Source organism: Lithobates pipiens, unplaced genomic scaffold, assembly GCF_037356315.1.
Source record: "Lithobates pipiens isolate NorthernLeopardFrog02 unplaced genomic scaffold, aLitPip1_a1.2 Scaffold_18, whole genome shotgun sequence".
NCBI lineage: Eukaryota > Metazoa > Chordata > Amphibia > Anura > Ranidae > Lithobates > Lithobates pipiens.
Genome location: NW_027507758.1, coordinates 606,267,146 through 606,285,578, shown reverse-complemented (window position 1 = coordinate 606,285,578; position 18,433 = coordinate 606,267,146). Strand labels below are relative to the sequence as shown.

At 45.9% G+C, this 18,433-nt stretch overlaps 1 protein-coding gene across 1 annotated transcript in view; it reads left to right on the top strand.

Annotated features, from left to right (window-relative positions):
* The window catches only part of LOC143989217 (PIN2/TERF1-interacting telomerase inhibitor 1-like), a 220,196-nt gene that overhangs the window by 77,173 nt on the left and 124,590 nt on the right, over positions 1–18,433 (top strand). Inside the window, exon 6 of the mRNA XM_077489276.1 lies at positions 10,210–10,289. Coding sequence (XP_077345402.1) covers positions 10,210–10,289 — 80 coding nt within the window. The remainder of the gene's footprint in view (positions 1–10,209; positions 10,290–18,433) is intronic.

Below are 18,433 nucleotides of genomic sequence, written 5' to 3'. Positions count from 1 at the left end.
AGGAGATAATCAGACAGATTGGGGTAGGGAGTTCCATAGGATGGGAGAGGCTCTGGAAAAGTCCTGGAGGCGAGCATGGGAGGAGGTGACCAGGGAGTTAGAGAGCAGGAGGTTTTGGGAGGACCAAAGAGAACAATTTGGTTGCTTTTTCGTGGTTTCATATTTACATCCCTGCTTGTATCAGGGCATGTAGACGAGGAGGGGGGGATCAGGGAAAGCAAAATATATAAATTAAACTTCACCTTGAAACTACACTACCAGGTAGGGTGTTAGGATACATATTAGATGAGTAGAAGGGGAGGTGTTACAGTGAGGGAATAAAGATCCCCTCATTTGCCCACTGACAAAGAAACGATCAGTCTATAATTTTAATAGTAGGCTTATTTTAACAGTAAGAGACAGAATAACAACAAAAATATCCAGAAAAACACATTTCAAAAAAGTTCTAAATTTATTTGCATTTTAATGAGTGAAATAATTATTTGACTCCTTCGCAAAACATGACTTGGTACTTGGTGGCAAAACCCTTGTTGGAAATCACAGAGGTCAGACGTTTCTTGTAGTTGGCCACCAGATTTGCACACATCTCAGGAGGGATTTTGTCCCACTCCTCTTTGCAGATCCTCTTCAAGTCCATAAGGTTTTGAGGCTGAGGTTTGGTAACTCGAACCTGCAGCTCCCTCCACATATTTTCCATAGGATTAAGGTCTGGAGACTGGCTGGGCCACTCCAGGACCTTAATGGGCTTCTTCTTGAGCCACTTCTTTGTTGCCTTGGCTGTGTGTTTTGGGTCATTGTCATGCTTGGAATACCCATCCACGAACCATTTTCAATGCCGTAGCTGAGGGAAGGAGGTTCTCACCCAAGATTTGATGTGGTACATGGCTCAGTCCATCATCCCTTTGATGCAGTGAGGTTGTCCTGTCCCCTTAGCAGAGAAACACCCCCAAAGAATAATGTTTCCACCTCAGTTTCACGAGTGGGGATGGTGTTCTTGGGGTCATAAGCAGCATTCCTCCTCTTCCAAACATGAGTTTTGTTGAGTTGAGTTGGTGGCAAAGTCAGTGGCGTAACTAGAACCTTCAGGGCCCCGATGCAAGAAACCATGAAGGGCCCCCCTGAACCCCAGCCAGGGCCCTTCCCTCCGAGTCCGGTGGTGGAACTCCAGGGCGTGGTCACAGGTATGACCTTTGTGAGCCCTGTAGTTCCACCACTGGTATCTGTAGTTTTTATTTATTTATTTTTTTACATTTTTAGGTGCCCCATTGGGGGACTGTCCCTAGGCAGGATTGGGTCCCCATCCCCAGAAGAGATGAGGTCCTTTTCTCCATGGCAGATGAAGTTACTGCCCCCAGGTGAGAAGGGGCCCCTGTCCCCAGGGGGATATGGAGGGGGTATGTAATAGTGTGTGCTAGCTGCCTATGCATATGTAGAGGGGGCTGCATGGGCCCCCTGCATCACAGGGCCCAGTTGCGGTCGCGACTGCTGCACCCCCTATAGTTACGCCCCTGGGCAAAGTGCTCAACTTTGGTCTTATCTGACCGCAACGTTTCACCCAATTCTCCTCTGAATCATTCAGATGTTCATTAGCAAACTTCAGATGGGCCTGTATATGTGCTTTCTTGAGCAGGGGGACCTTGCAGACGATGAAGGATTTCAGTCCTTGACCGCCTAATGGTGTTACCAATTGTTTTCTTGGTGGCCATGGTCCCAGCTGCCTTGGATCATTGACAAGATTTTCCTGTGTCGATCTAGGCTGATTCATCAACGTTCTCATGATCATTGAAACTCCACGAGGTGAGATCTTGCATAAAGTCCTAGACCGAGGGAGATTGACAGTTATTTTGTGTTTTTTCCATGTGCAAATAATCACCTCTACTGTAGTCACCCTTTCACCAAGCTGCTTAGCGATGGCCTTGTAGCCCATTCCAGCCTTGTATAGGTCTACAATCTTGTCCCTGACATCCTTGGACAGCTCCTTGGTATTGGCCATGATGGAGCAATTGGAATCTGATTGCTTCTGTGGACAGGTGTCTTTTATACAGGTAACAAGCTAAGATTAGGAGCACTCGTTGTAAAGCTCCATACACACTATCAGATTTTCTGCTGATTTTTGTCTTCAGATTTACCAAAACCATGTAGTGCAAGGGCTTGCCTGATTGCATACACATTGAAACTCCTAAGGTTTGACCTCATATTATACGGTTTTGGTAAATCTGAATACAAAAATCTGCAGAAAATCTAATAGTGTGTATGGGAGAGTGCTCCTAATCTCAGCTAGTTACCTGTATAGAAGACACCTGGGAGCCAGAAATCTTGCTGATTGATAGAGAATCAAATACTTATTTTGCTCATTAAAATGCAAAGAAATTTATAACTTTTTTGGAATGTGTTTTTCTGGATTTTTTTTTGTTCTGTCTTTCACTGTTAAAATAAACCTACCATTAAAATTATAGACTGTCGGTGGGCAAACGTACAAAATCAGCAGGGGATCAAATACTTTTTTCGCTTCACTGTTTGTAGTCCTGATAGACTTCCAATCTTAGAAGTGACAGCAGCTGCAGGGGAGAAGAACCCCCTGCACACTGTCATGGGTGGAAAGTAGGGATCAACCGATTATCAGTGTGGCCGATATTCACTTTTTCGGAAATATCAGTATGCGTCACAAAACTGACCGATATTACTGATATTGCTTCAAGGAGTTTTTCCAGAGTGATGTTGTTATTACAAGCAGCTGGAGGGAACGTATCACCCCCCCCAACCTTCAACTTCCACCACTCGCCCGGGCTCTCCCCTCCCCCACCGGGAGGCCCAAGCAACCAGCCGGTATGTTATTTCGGCTGCCCGAAGACGCAAACAAAACCGATGCTTCGATCAGGTCTTGGCTCTAGTAACCCGGAAGCGATGTCCTCGCATCATTTCTCGGATTACTGGCATCTTAAAGGCTCCGGTTTAAAAAAAATGAAGTATTCAAAAACCCCGATTTTGACGTTTTGAATACTAAGGCCCCTTTCACACTGACGATCCGTTCAGGCCCTCCTGTCAGTTTTTCAGGCGGACCTGAACGGATGCTCCATAGAGCTCTATGGAGCGTCGGATGTCACCGGTGACATGTCCGCTGACATCCGACCCGCTCCGATCCGAAAAAGTGTGACGGAGGAAAAAGCTATTTTTCCATCCGTCTTCGGATCGGGTGACGATGGACACTGCGGTCCGTCGTCCTCCGATCTCCCATAGGGGAGAGCGGTGCTGTGACAGGTCTGTCCCTGCGCAGTGTGCAGAGACGGATCTGTCATCTCCCTGCTCAGTGGGGATCGACGGAGTGATCCCCGCTGAGCAAACGGATATCCACGGGGCGGATAAGCACTGATCCGCCCCGTGTGAAAGGACCCTTAGTGTAGAGGAGGGTTTTGGGGTCTTATAGACCCCCGATCCCTCCATAAAGATGACCTGTCACTGTTTATTACTGTCACAGGGGATGTTTACATTCCTTGTGATAGCAATAATAGTGATTAAAAAAAATGTAAAAGGACAGTGCAAATTTTTTTTTTAAATGTACAGAATATCGGCTATCGGCCTGAGAGGTGGCGAAAATATATCATATCGGCACCAAAAAAATGATATCGGTCGATCCCTCATGGAAAGAGGGTGTGCTTAGAAACATGTTATATATACCCTAACATGGGTGTAACGTGTTTCTAAAGGTGGCGTTAGCCTTTAAATGAACTGGGATCTATGAAATGGTGCGCATCGCCTCCACGGTGCGCAGAATGATGTTTTGCTCCAGGTCTTCTGTAGATGACACAGGGATTTGTTCGGTCTCACCCTGGTTGAGTGCGGTGACTTCATTGCTCAGCTATGTTTTTCTTTAATTGCTTTCCTCATTGCTTAACAGGTTTGAAATCACTTGAAATTAAGCCATTTAGTGTGGTATTACATCCAGAGGAGTACTCCCATCATCCCCCAGCATTGCAGTCGGGAGGGGAAAGTGTTCTGGAATCGGCACGAGATAATCCAATATGATTGGTGTTAGTGAGAGTGACTAAGAGCTTGTGTGACTTCTGCCTGTAAAGTTCATTGGCAATTACAAGTGTTACCATTAAGTAGATTGTTTGTGTTGTTACACATTATGGCCAAAGGGCAGATTCTGTTTTCAAGATGGTGAAGACACCCCCTCTAGTTGGGGATAGTTTTGAAACTGCTAGTTCAGGGTTCTTCTAAAACAGGAGTGAACAAATAATATGGGATTTAGGAGCCTAAGTATCCGTTCAGTCCAGGAGCAATGCAAATTTTTTTAGTACAATATAGTTGGGTCGATTTTTTAAAGAGTGTTGACTACTTTGTTCCTAGGACTGTCTTGTATTCCTTCTGAAAAAAATGGCTTTTTGTGCCTAGGCGCTGTTTTGTTTCCTTTTATAGCTGTATATCTGCAGTGTGATATCATCTAAGACACTGCTGCCTGGGATTGCTTAGCTTGCCAGATTTGGAGTGAGATTTGTTGATGTCGGTACTGTGCTGCTCATTGTACTTCCTTGCTGGAGAGGAAGCTGCACATGAGGATCTGCAGTGCAAGGATTTCACTGCTCGCAAACCTGGCAACCTCAGGAAATTTGAAGTGAGATTTGGTGATGTCACTACTGTGCAGCTCGCTGTTCTCCTTGATGGAGGGAAAGCTGTACCTGAGGATCTGCAGTGCAAAAATCTGCCTGCTTGCAAATCTGGTAGCCTCAAGAACTTTGGAGTGAGATTTGGTGATGTCACTACTGTGCAGCTCGCTGTTCTCCTTGATGGAGGGGAAGCTGTGCTTGAGGACCGGCGGGGAAAAAATCTCCCTGCTTCTGCCTCATCCATTCTGCGTATCCGTGCTTCCTCCACCTCTGCTGTTGCTTCTTGATCATAACCCCACCAGTCATCAGTTAACCAGTCAATTAGGGCCTCTCTGACATAAGGAAGCAAAGCGCGGCCTCTCCAAAGATGGCTGCCCCTACACAGATGCACAGTGCAGAACAAAGCATAGTAAATCAAGAATGGGGGGAAAAAAAGGTCAGAGGTAGAGAGTTGATTAGTCCTTGTTGACAATTACACATCCAGCCTCACCCTGTGCAGAGATTTTCCAGTTCGCAGGGCAATAATGTGACCAGCAGATTGAGAGTGATCGTAACTGAACAGTTAACCCTTTACATGTACATAGTAGCTGCCACCACATGTTTTAGTCGAAATATGCATCGTTCATAGCATCCACCAACATTTTAAAACATTGGCGCATCCAGATAGCAATGGAAGAGTTTACACTATGGTAGCTTCTTCAGTTAAAGCAAAGCTCTTTGATTTATGGTTAGAGCATTCGGAGAGTCAGCGTAATGATTTTAACCACTACAATACAGGGCACTTTCGCCCCCTTCCTTCCCAGCCCAATTTTCAGCTTTCATCGCTCTAGCGCTTTCAGTGACAATTGCGCGGTCATGCTACACTGTACCCAAATGAAATTTTTATCATTTTGTTCGCACAAATAGAGCTTTATTTTGGTGGTATTTATTCAGGACTCCGTTTTTAATTTTTTGCGATATAAGCGCAAAAAAAGCAGAAATTTGGAAAAAAAACGATATTTTCTTTTTTCTATTTTAAAAGAAATCCAATAAAATAAAATTTTGTCATTCATTTAACCAAAAATGTATTCTGCTACATGTTTTTGATAAAAAAAATTCCGTTAAGTGTATAATAATTGGTTTGTGTGATCACGGACATATGTACGCAAATTATCATGTACATATGTGTGCAGATAATCATTGGGACATGAGATTTTAGTGGGACATATGTGGGGGACATGTTTTTATTATTAGGGACATGTTTTTTTATTATTTGGGGACATGTATGTTTTGGGGACATGTGTGTTTTGGGGACATATGTGGGGAATTGTGTTTATACTGTGTGGTGTGTTGTGTGTTTACACTATACTGGTGATCAGTGAGTAAAAAGCTGTAAAAAACAGCTCATACTCACTGATCATCAGCCGGCTGCAGCGATCTGCTCTCCTCTCCTCAGCGATGACTTCTGTGTGAGGAGGGGAGGAGGCGATTGCCTAGCAACCGGCTGTTTGTTTACATCACATGACGGCCGTGATTGGACACGACCGTCATGTGATCAGGAGGGGCCAATCACAGAGCCCTCCTGCCGATCTGAGATGCGCCGTGTCCGGGTGGCACGAGCACATCGGGATCGCGCCGCTGCGCGGGCACGATCCCGCTCCTTCTGAAGGACGTTCCTGAACGTCCTTTTAGAAGTAGACGGCTCCCACCCAGCTGTATATGTGCATTGGCCGGGTGGGAAGTGGTTAAATATTGTTTTAATGGGGGAAAAAAAAGCCTCAAATATTTCCATAAAAAGATATTACAGAAAAGCTATTAAGCAATAGCAAAATAAAAGGGTTTAAAAAGAAAAAATGCTTAAAGCACCCAAAAGTGGAACTTCTGCTTATACGCTTCCTCCCTCCCTCCATTGTTACATTTGGCACCTTTCAGGGGGACAGGTTTTTGACCTGCTTTGTACATGCGCAGTAGGGAACCAGCAGTGAAGCCGAAAGGCTTCACTGCCTGGTTGCCTTACCAGGATTGGCAGCGGCAGCAACCGGGAGTTGATCCGAAGATCAGCTGGGGTGCCGACATCGTGGGCTCCCTGGACAGGTAAGTGCCGTAATATTAAAAAATCAGCAGCTACAGTATTTGTAGCTGCTTACTTTTCATTTATTTTCACCCAGGCTGGGCCTCCTCTTTAAAGTGTAAGTCCACTCTAAAACTAAAATCCCTGCATCTACAGACATGCACATTCTAACATTACCCTATCTAACCCTGTAAAGAAGAAATCGGTATACATACCTTTTCTGAAGCCAATCCAACCCGATCTCCAGCGGTGGAAGCTCTGCAGAGGACACAGCTGACAACAGCTGTGAAATGTCACCCATAGAGTTACCATGGTGCTTCCTTCATCTGATGTGTCCTCTGCACCCACCTCCTATAGGGAAGCCAAGGCTGACAGCTCAGCGTGGGATCGGGTCGGATCAATTGCAGAAAAGGTATGTATACTATTTTTTTTTTCTTCACAGGGTTTGATCGGTTGGTGTTAGATCGTCGATGTCTGTAGATGCAGGGATTTTAGTTTTAGGGTGGTCTACTTTAAGAAGAGTCAGTATGGTCCTTAGTTGAGTGCAGAGGTCAAATCACTTGAAGACAAAGTCCAGAGGTGTCAAGGGTCTCTGGCCCTCCTAATCTGGATCAGATTATCGAAAGTTCGCTTTGACAGCGGTATTTTTTTCTTTAAGTGGTTAAACTTCCCTTATCTACATACAGACCAAGTTAATCCCTTTGATCTAAGAATGAAAAGTTACAATGTATATAGTTATCATCCAGCAGGGACAATGTTGTGAAAAAACTTGGCAGTATGTCTGGGTTTTTTTTTCTTTCTTTTGACAGCTGAATGAGCAGAGAACTCTCTACACTTGTTACATAAATCTGGAAATTCTGCATAGAGATCATGATGGGGATTGAATCGAGATCACGATTTTTTAAATTCTTTTTGTACAGCTCTACCGCATACCTGAAATCCACTTGTAATGCTTTATTATTCTTGACAAGCAACACAAAGGAACCTTGCTGACGCATTTCAGCCACAGCTCGACTTAATAGCCTGTAAGCCCCGTTGTGGGTGAAATGTGTCAAGGAAGGAGAATTCAGGCTGGCCCAGAATAATAACGCTTTACAAGCGTTGGATTTTACAGAGTGCCTCCAGCTCTATTAACAGTTAGCACAAAACGAAAGTCTTCCAGTAACGGTTTCCAAAACGTTAGTTAAACAGGAGCCCACTCTGTTTTACTTTCCATAATGGTTTTTCTTTGGATGTTTCCAAGATACAGTATTGAACATGGAAAAGAGGAGTACATGACAGATTGGATAGAACAGTCATATTGGTTGTATGGTTACATATATAATATTGCCGTTGCTAGACACCATTTCCAAGATGACATCACTCGCTCTAGCGTGGGGAAAACTTCTGTTGTTGTGCAAGGGAAAATGCCCTACAGGTGTTTTTTTAAGGCTGTTATGGGGTTCTGGGGTGGATGAATGTATTCATGATAACTCCAAGACCAGGTCACAGTGCTTGATGTATAAGGAGTGGGGGAGAAGGAAATCCTAGAGGTACCAGTGAAGGATTGGTAGGATTTGGCAAGAGGGCAGCCTTGCAGGTCAAAAGTGTGTAGCAGAAGAGTTTCAGAATTATTTAAAGTCTAACTTCGGGGCAATTAATAAAGTAACCCTTGCAGTGGGGCTGTGCCTGCACTGGAAGGGTTATTTGTTCATTTTGGTCTAGAGCGGGGGTATCCAAACTTTCTAAATAAAGGACCAGTTTACTGTTCTTCAGACTTTAGAGAGGCAAGACTGTGGCCAGTGGGAGCAGACAATGCTTCAGGCTTTGTGGTCAGTGGAAGAAAAAAAATGAATAGCATTTGTGGTCAGTAGGAGGAGAAATAGTTTGTCATTGTTGGTGTCAGTGGAAGGAAAAGTGGCCCATCATTGGTGTCAATGGGTGGAATAGTGCCACATCATCAGTATCAGTGGGAGGAATAGTGTCCCATCATTGGTGTCAGTGGAAGGAATAGTGCCCCATCATTGGTGTCAGTGGATGGAACAGTGTCACATAATTGGTATCGGTGGGAGAAATAGTGCCCCATCATTGGTATCAGTGGATGGACTAATGCCCCATCATTTGTGTCAGTGGGTGGAATAGTGTCCCATCATTGATATCCGTGGAAAGAATAGTACCCTATTGATATCAGTTAAAGGAAATGTGCCCCATCGATGCTGTCAGTGGGAGGAATAGTGCTCTATTGTTGATATCAGCTGGAGGAATAATGCCCCATCATTGGTATCAGTGAAAGGAATAGTTTCACATCATTCGTATCAGTGGATGGAATAATGCCCCATCATTTGTGTCAGTGGGAGGAATAGTGTGCCATCATTTGTGTCAGTTAAAGCAATTATGCCCCATTGATGCTGATGCTGTCAGTGGGAGGAATAGTGCCCCATCATTGGTAACCGTGGAAAGAATAGTGCCCTATTATCAGTTGGAGGAATAGTGCCCCATTGTTGATGTCAGTGGAAGGATCAGTGCCTCATCATTGGTGTTAGTGGGAGGAATAGTGCACCATTGTTGGTGTCAGTGGCAGGAATAGTTCCCCTATTGTTGTCAGTGGAAGGATCAGTCCCTCATTGTTGGCGTCAGTGGGAGAAATAGTGCCTTGTGCCAGTGGGAGAAACAGTGCCCTAGGGGCCTGAAAAAGGCAAGCAAAGACTGCATTCGGAGTTTGGAGCCCAGTGGTCATGGGGAACAAAAAAAATGTACTTGCCCATTCCTCCACTCCTCCCAGCAGCTAGACAAGTCCCAACAGCCTCTTCTCCCCCATTCTGCAGCAGTCTAGGATCATGATGTCATGAAATCCAAAGTAGGGACCATAACCCTGCATTGGTTTTCATGACCCAGAGGGGCAGTCTACCACCAGAGCAGTGGCGCATCAGGTAAGTAAATCTGTTTCTACTCTCCCCTTGATGAAATGAGATATTGACCCCTGCAGTGTGTGGGCGTATCCACACTGTAAAAGGGATAATATTCTACTTGGGCTTTATGGAGTGAGGGATAAAGAAGGGGGGGGCGGTGAAGGTTTAAACATGAGGTAAAGACCGAGAGAAGAAAAGAAAGGGTAAGGGTCAGTTGAAAAGGCTTGCAAGTAGTAGGTTGGGGGGGGGGGGCAAGAGAGGCAACTCTTGTAGGTGGACTTGTACAGCAGATAAATGGGCCCCCCCAACATAGTCCTGTAGCTGTTGGGTGTTCAGTCAATGGCTCAAACTATATCTGGCCCAGAGTGTCATGATGTGGGTGCCCACTCTGATTTTGGTTTGACGTGTGCTGACAGCAAAGGGCGATGAGTAGTCTAGATCAGAAGCTACAGTACATTTTGGCCGTTTAGTGTTGCGTTCAATGGCGGTTACACGCTGTGTACTGAAGGTGGAGCTGCTTGCAGTGAGTGGTTTCCTCAGCTCCCGGTGTTTGGTTTGGACGGGCATTTAATCTGGTTGGATTTAGAATGTTATTTAATAATAAAACAAAACAGAGTGTCTTCCAGTACTTCAAATAATCTTCTTGTTTGCGTTTGTCATGCAGGAAAGGACCTGTCTTGTCGCAGTGACACCGATCTGGCCTGCATTTTTGGAAAGCGGGAGAAAAGGAAGAAGTCGGGTCAGGTAAATCTTCACCTGCTTTTCTTTTATTTATAACCAGTGATGTCATCGACAGAGGCCCAGGGCACTCCTTTAAAGTATTTTTATTTTTTTTATTTTGTAAGAAGTGGAGAGGGATTAGAACCACTTGTCTGGTTTTTATTGTCTGTGCCCCTGTTAGGGTGATTCTTCCTCTTTGTTTGTCCTGCTTACCAAGCATGAATAACAATCACAAATTTTGGGTTGTCACCAGAACAGGCCAAGAGGAAAAAAAAAAATCTTCTAACGAGAGGGAACTAATTTTGGTGACAAACGGGGTTTCCCTTACTTTTCAGGGATTTCCTCTCGCTTCCCGTTTTCTATTGAACTTGGTTAGGGGTGTATATAGTAGTAGCTATGTACTCGATAATGGAGTTCACACAAAGCAAAGGGCGGGGACCTTCATAAAGCACATTAGTGACATAGTTGGATGCAAAGTCTATGGTCAGCAGAGGAATTGGCAGAGAGGGATGGAGGCCAATGGAGGGATTGGCAGAGAGGGATGGAGGCCAATGGAGGGATTGGCAGAGAGGGATGGAGGCCAATGGAGGGATTGGCAGAGAGGGATGGAGGCCAATGGAGGGATTGGCAGAGAGGGATGGAGGCCAATGGAGGGATTGGCAGAGAGGGATGGAGGCCAATGGAGGGATTGGCAGAGAGGGATGGAGGCCAATGGAGGGGTTTGGCAGAGAGGGACGAAGGCCAATGGAGGGGTTTGGCAGAGAGGGATGGAGGCCAATGGAGGGGTTTGGCAGAGAGGGATGGAGGCCAATGGAGGGGTTTGGCAGAGAGGGATGGAGGCCAATGGAGGGTTTGGCAGAGAGGGATGGAGGCCGGTGGAGGGATTGGCAGAGAGGGATGGAGGCCAATGGAGGGATTGGCAGAGAGGAATGGAGGATACTGAGTGGGGGCCGGTTAAAGGATTGGCAGAGAGGGGTGGAGAACACTTAGCTGACGCCAGTGGAGAGATAGCCAGCGTGGGGTGGAGAACACTGTGCAGGGGCCAGTTGAAAGATTGGTAAGGGAATGAGGGGTGGAGGGCACTAAGTGGAGCCCAGTGGAGTGATTGGCAAAGAGGGGTGGAGAACACTGAGCAGGTGCCAGTTGAGGGATAGGTAAGGGGGTGGGGGTTGGAAGAAGTGGAGCCCAGTGGAGGGATTGGCAGAGAGGGATGGAGGACACTGAATGGCAGCCAGTAGAGCGAAAGGCAGAGAGGGGTGGAGGGCACTGAGCGGAGGGCCAGTGGAGGGATTGTTAAAGAGGGATGGGGGACAGTGGAGGGGTAAGCAGGGAGGAGTGGAGGACACTGGGCAGGAATCAGTGGTGGAATTGGCAGAGAACGGTGAAGAACACTGAGTGGGGGCTAGTAGAGGGATTGTCAGAGAGGGGTGGAGGGCAATGAGCATAAGCTGGTGGGAAGGTTTGGCAGAGAGGGCTGGAGGACACTGAGCTGAGACTAGTGGAGGTATTGGCAGAGAGGAATGGAGGACACTGAGAGGAGGCAGGCAGAGGGATTGGTAGAGGGGGGTGGAGGACGCTGAGAGGAAGCCAATAGAGGGATTGGCAGAGAGGAATGGAGGACACTGAGAGGAGGCAGGCAGAGGGATTGGTAGAGGGGGGTGGAGGACGCTGAGAGGAAGCCAATAGAGGGATTGGTAGAGAGGGATGGAGGACACTGAGAGGAGACCAGTGGAATGATTGGCTGAGAGGGGGGAGGACACTGATTGGCCAGTGTAGGGATTGGCAAAGAGAGGTGGAGGACACTGATAGGTTGGTAAGGTGGATGAATCAGACAGAAGAATTCATGATGGACCGAAGAGAGTATAGTCTGTGTAGAGGTCGGCCAATGAGGAGGAAGATGGAATAGTCGAGGGATAACAAGGGAGCGATTTAGTAACATGGTAAAGAAGTGGCAAATTTTGGAAATGTTATGCAGGTGAAGGTGGTAAAATTTGGACAGTGATTGGATTGGGGGATGAAATTAGAGATCGTAGTCAAGGATTACACCTTCACCCTGGTATGAGGGAGGGACTGATAGATAATGGCCAGAGGTGGTTATTGCTGAACAGAAAACATAAAGTGCCAAAAATAAAGATCATGTACATTAACTACGCAAGCACTAAATAAAAACAACATGAATATATTGCATCATATAGAATGAGTATGTCGGTAAGATGAATAAGGAAATGAAATATATGAAAACATACCATAAGTATTACACAATGTAGAATGACTTTATGGGTGAAATGAATAAGGAAATGTGATGTTTAGGTGTGTGTGTTTCCTAAATGACATATGAAGAACAAACAACAAATGTCCAATCATCTGTGTGTTGTGATTCCAGACTTCAGGTGAAAGTGTCTGTGTGAATTGATATCTGTATAAAAAGATAAAACAAAATACTACATACAGGTATTCACTGTGTTATCGGGGGCTGCCATTGCTTTTAAAAATGGCGGTCGGCGGATTTTTCTGATCCTGGCTTTTTTTTTTTTAATACTGACACAGAAATTTAGAATGTATTCATGCCTGTCGGTCCATTTTATATTTATATTTTTATTTTTAAAAGTTTACAACAGTGGTCTCCAAACTGTGGCCCACGGGCCAGATGTGGACATTTGCTTGCATTTTATGTGTCCCTTGGGACACTATTCTCCCATTGACGCCAATGAGGGGACACTAGCCTCCCATTGACACCAACATGGGGACACTAGCCTCCCATTGACGCCAACGACGGGACACTAGCCTCCCATTGACGCCAACGAGGGGACACTAGCCTCCCATTGACACCAACGAGGGGACACTAGACTCCCATTGACGCCAACGACGGGACACTAGCCTCCCATTGACGCCAACGACGGGACACTAGCGTCCCATTGGCGCCAACGAGGGGACACTAGCGTTTCATTGGCGCCAACGAGGGGACACTAGCGTCCCATTGGCGCCAACGAGGGGACACTAGCGTCCCATTGGCGCCAACGAGGGGACACTAGCGTCCCATTGGCGCCAACAACGGGGCACTAGCGTCCCATTGACGCCAACGACGGGACACTAGCGTCCCATTGACGCCAACGACGAGACACTATTCCTTCCATTGACGCCAACGACGGGGCAGAATTCCTTCCACTGACACCAAAGATGGTTCCTCCTCCTACTGACTACAGATGCAATGTGATTTTTTTTTTTTATTACTACTTGTACATTTCAAATCCCTTTCCCTCCAGGACCCCATTTGGTGTAGCTTCCGGAACAAGCTGTTTGATTGCTGAGGCTCCAGTCTGTGTAGCTTTGTCAGCAATGGTCACCATGTGTTACAGCATCAGTGCTTGTTAATATATAAATAAACGTAGATACATTGCAGATCTCCGAGCATGTCAGGAGCATCTAATTACATTGCATCCTTTTTTTTTTATTTATTTTTTTTATATTATTTTATTTAAATCAAAAAAGGCATGTCCAGGTTATTACATCCACAATGTGTAACCAATAACACATCTAATACATTTGCATAGAACATAACAAACCAGAGGGTCAAATCAGGGTATACGTATCAGTCTCAGATTGCGGTTGATTTGGAGATTATCTATGTAATGTGCCAACCAAGGGACATACATTGCATCTTTTTACCCCTCCTTGCCCAGCCTTGATGTTCCTTTAACTGGGCTAATACACCCGGGAACGTGGTGGGAGGGTCTGCCTGATCAATGTGATTAGCCGTCACAGCCTTGACATGATTGGGAGCCAGGCCCGCCTACTCCCGATCATTACTAGAGACACGCAGTGTCTAATAATGAAATCATCATAAAAGAAACAATAATAAAATACAATGATGACAACAACACTATACTGGATTGCCATATGGTTTTCTTATGTGGAAGGTCAGCGTGCCAACTTATTTTCCTGGTTGGCATAACAGCTGGAACACATCGTGGTATATAAAGAACTCGTATGCATGAGCTGAAGTCTCCGAAGTACCTGACAGGTGTGTGTCCTAGTCCTGAGAATTGCACAACGCCCCTGACTTGACGTCTATCTCGCATGTGATAATAAACACACCGTACCCTCCTGTGAAAACTATGAAGATCTCCGCTCTGATAGTTAAACAGATAAACCAAGAAATGCACATCGGACGGGTTCCCCCACCCTGATCCACCCTCACAGAAGACATCAAGATGTCCCAAGCTCTCGCAATTCTCTCCACTGACATCACAACATGGAGCCCGCTCTAAATTTAAAGAGTAACCTGTCAGGCTAGAGATATATATATACCAAAAGTATTGGGACACCTGCCTTTACACGCACAGGAACTTTAATGGCATTCCAGTCTTAGTCCGTAGGGTTCAATATTGAGTTGGCCCACCCTTTGCAGCTATACCAGCTTCAACTCTTCTGGGAAGGCCGTCCACAAGGCCCTTCACTTTCTCTCTTCTCCATCCTGCACTTCCAAGATGGACCAGATGGGATTTAAAGTAATTGTAAAGTCTCGTTTTTAAAAACAAACAAACGCATAGCTCCCAACTGTCCCTGATTTCGAGGGACCGTCCTTGATTTGGAAAAATGTCCCTCTTTCCTGATGATTGTCCCTCATTTTGGTCTGATCCATATAGTTGTACATAAAATGTACTATTTATCTTTCAAAAAGTGTTTTCCAGGGCTAAACCTTTCATCCAATTTCTAAATTGCTGCATTTTAAAATTCCAAAAGCCAATATAAAGGAATAGTAGTGATAAAAAAGCACTTGTGGGTTTAACCAATCTTCTTTTTTTTTATTTTTATACAATTCTCCTTTAGGGGGTGTGGCAGAAGGCATGTCCTCTGCCTACATATTTTTGCTAATAGGTGTCCCTCATTCCCATTTCAGAAAGTTGGGAGGTATGCAAACATGTTATACTTACCTGCTCTTTTGCAGTGGATTTGCACAGAGCAGCCCAGATCCTCCTCTTCTTGGGTCCCTCTTCTGTGATCCTGGCCCCTCCCACCTGTTGAGTGCCACCACAGCAAGCAGCTTGCTGTGAGGGCACCCCAGCCGAGTCACAGCTCTGTGTGTCCCTTCAGACACAGAGCCGCGACACAGCTCCGCCCCCTCTCTCTCCTGATTGGCTCCCACTGCTGTTAAAGTGGTTATAAACCCTTACAAACTACTTTGACCTACAGGTAAGCCTAGGTTAAGGTTTACCTGTAGGTCCAAGAAATATCTCGTAAACCTATACGGTTTAGGAGATATTTGCCCGAAGACAGGCATGCGGCGCGCAGGCGCACTGAGCGTGGCATCATCGATGACTAAGATGCCACGCGTTTCGGCTCCCGTGCGCATGCGCGGGAGTGACGTCATCGCGGGTTCGCCGAATGACAGCGGCGGAGCTGCGAGACCCACTGAAAAGATGGATGCGCCGGACTACAGGGCACAGCGGTGACTTCGCTGGCTCCTGTGTCAGGTAAGTGACACATAATAGACTACTATGCGATGCATAGTAGTCCATTATGCTTTGCCTTTGCAGGGAATGAAAGAGGAAGTAAACCCATCAGGGTTTACTTCCTCTTTAAGCCAGCCATAGATGGTTTGAATCTGTGCCGGTTCAACAGGAATAGGTGTTAAGCCAGCCATAGATGGTTTGAATCTGTGCCGTGTTCAGCAGAGATAGGTGTTAAGCCAACCATAGACAGTTGTAATCTCAGCCGGTTCAGCAGGGATCGGTGTTAAGCCAGCCATAGACAGTTGGAATCTCGGACAGTTCAGAAGGGATCGGTGTTAAGCCAGCCATAGACAGTTGGAATCTCGGCAGGTTCAGCACGGATCGGCCAAGATTTGAACCATGTATGGGGAGGCTGGATGTACCAAGTTGGTTGATGAACTTAGGTACAATCAGCCTGTCGGCTTTTGCATGCGATTATTTCTAGCGACTGTTATAGTCACTAGCAATAATCACTGATGGGGGTTGGGGTGGGGGAAGCTGCTTGCCGCTGGGAGAACAAAATGGCTCCGCAGGAGGGATTCCCCCATTAACACTGACTGAGTTGATGGGGGAATCAAGATTTTCTTTTCCTGCAACCCGTGTTTGCAGAAAATAAAATCGCTCTGTCTATGGCCAGCCTGAGTCTGGAGGAGTGGGTGTTCCTAGGTAGACCACCCTAGGTAACGCCCACATTTAAAGCTGAGTCTCCATAATTCAAAGAACTGAAATTCAATGAATAAAAGCGGCAGGTCAAGGCCCGTCAAACTGGGGACCCTCCAGCTGTTGTTGGAACTACAAGTCCCATCATGCATCTGCACGTGGGAGTCATGCTTGTAACTGTCAGCCTTGCAATGCCTCATGGGACTTGTAGTTCTACAACAGCTGGAGGGCCACCAGCTTGATACCTGTGATAGATGACGGAGGACGTCCTCCAGCCAGGAAATGAGACAGGCTCTATGTGATGTGCAGCAGCCTCTAATACACAATGTAAGAAGCTCACAGTGTGCGGGGAAATCAGAGTAAGCCATTGCAGTCCAGGAGAGGAGCCGGTACAGCTGTGCAAAACTGAAGGGAAGGCTTTCTGGAAATGAACCCTTAGAAATTCCTGAATCGCTTCTGATTTGATATTTATCTAAAGTCATGATAATGAAGACAGTCTGTTGATAAAAAAAACACAAATAATAACTGTCACTGCGGGTGGAGGCGAGGAAGGCGCGGCTGTTGTCGGTTACACTTTGTATACATGTAATCAGATTTGATTTGAATAGGCGTAGTTAGTGTTTTGTGTATCATTTTTGGAGTCGGTGATAAATTTTCTCTGCCAAGCACCCCTTGTTAGTAGTTAATGTGTTTCACGTGTACGCGGCCGCGTCTAATGTTTTGATTCATGGGCCCTCTTTGGCCTCCGGGGCCTCCCTCCCCACCCTTCATTTGCAAACAATGGCTGGCGCGGCAGTGCCGGACCCTAAATTGGACACCTCTACGCCTTCAGAAGAGACGCACAATTTCTGGTCAATACTCTGGATCGATACGATTGTTTCTAAAGATAAAAATTTGTTGTTCTGCGAATCTGCAGTACAGTTAACCCCTTGGTGGTCAGATATGTAGTAGGCCATCCCACCACTCGGTTCTGTTTACCAGGGACACAGCAAAGTGCCAAAGCATCCAGAAGACCACCCTGTTGGCGTAACGGAGAGGAATCTTGCTCCAAGGCGCCATTATATACGCACCAGCGTTTGTTCTGGTTACCCGTTCCCAGCGCCGAGAGTGTCCTATAATGAGGCTTACCTGTAGGTACAGTGAATCTCCCCTAAACTTGTACTGATTAGGAGATAGTCACACTGAATGCAGCTGGTGATGTCACCAGCGCAAGGCGGTCTGAAGGTCCGGCATACCATACCCGAGTAGCCGAGAGTGCGGGAGTGACATCATTTCAGCCCTTGCCACTCGTGTAGCCAGACGCCACAAACCGGGAAGGAAGACCGGGGGAAGATGGAAGCCCTCTTAGCGCTGACCGCACCCGCTGCTGGAGGGAATAGTTTTAAAGGGGTTGTAAACCCTCATGGTTTTTCACATGCTTTAACCACATAAGGATCGAGCCTCTTTCTGAAATTTGTTGTTTACAAGTTAAAAACTTTTTTTTTTGCTAGAAAATTACATAGAACCCCCAAATGTTATACATTTTTGTTTCTAACACCCTAGAGCAGTGATGGCGAACCTTGGCACCCCAGATGTTTTGGCACTACATTTCCCATGATGCTCTGGCACTCTGCAGTGTAGTGGAGCATCATGGGAAATGTAGTTCCAAAACATCTGGGGGTGCCAAGGTTCGCCATCACTGCCCTAGAGAATAAAATAGCGGTTGTTGCAATACTTTCTGTCACACCGTATTCGCGAAGCGGTCTTACAAGCGCACTTTTTTATTTTTTGGGAAAAAATACACTTTTTTTAATTAAAAAAAATAAGACAACAGTAAAGATAGACCAATTTTTTTTTATATTGTGAAAGATAATGTTACACCGAGTAAATTGATACCCAACATGTCACGCTTCAACATTGTGCCGTTCGTGGAATGGCGACAAACTTTTACATTTAAAAATAGGAGATGTTTAAAAAATTCTAGAAGTTGCATGTTTTAAGTTGCAGAGGAGGTCTAGGGCTAGAATTATTGCTCTC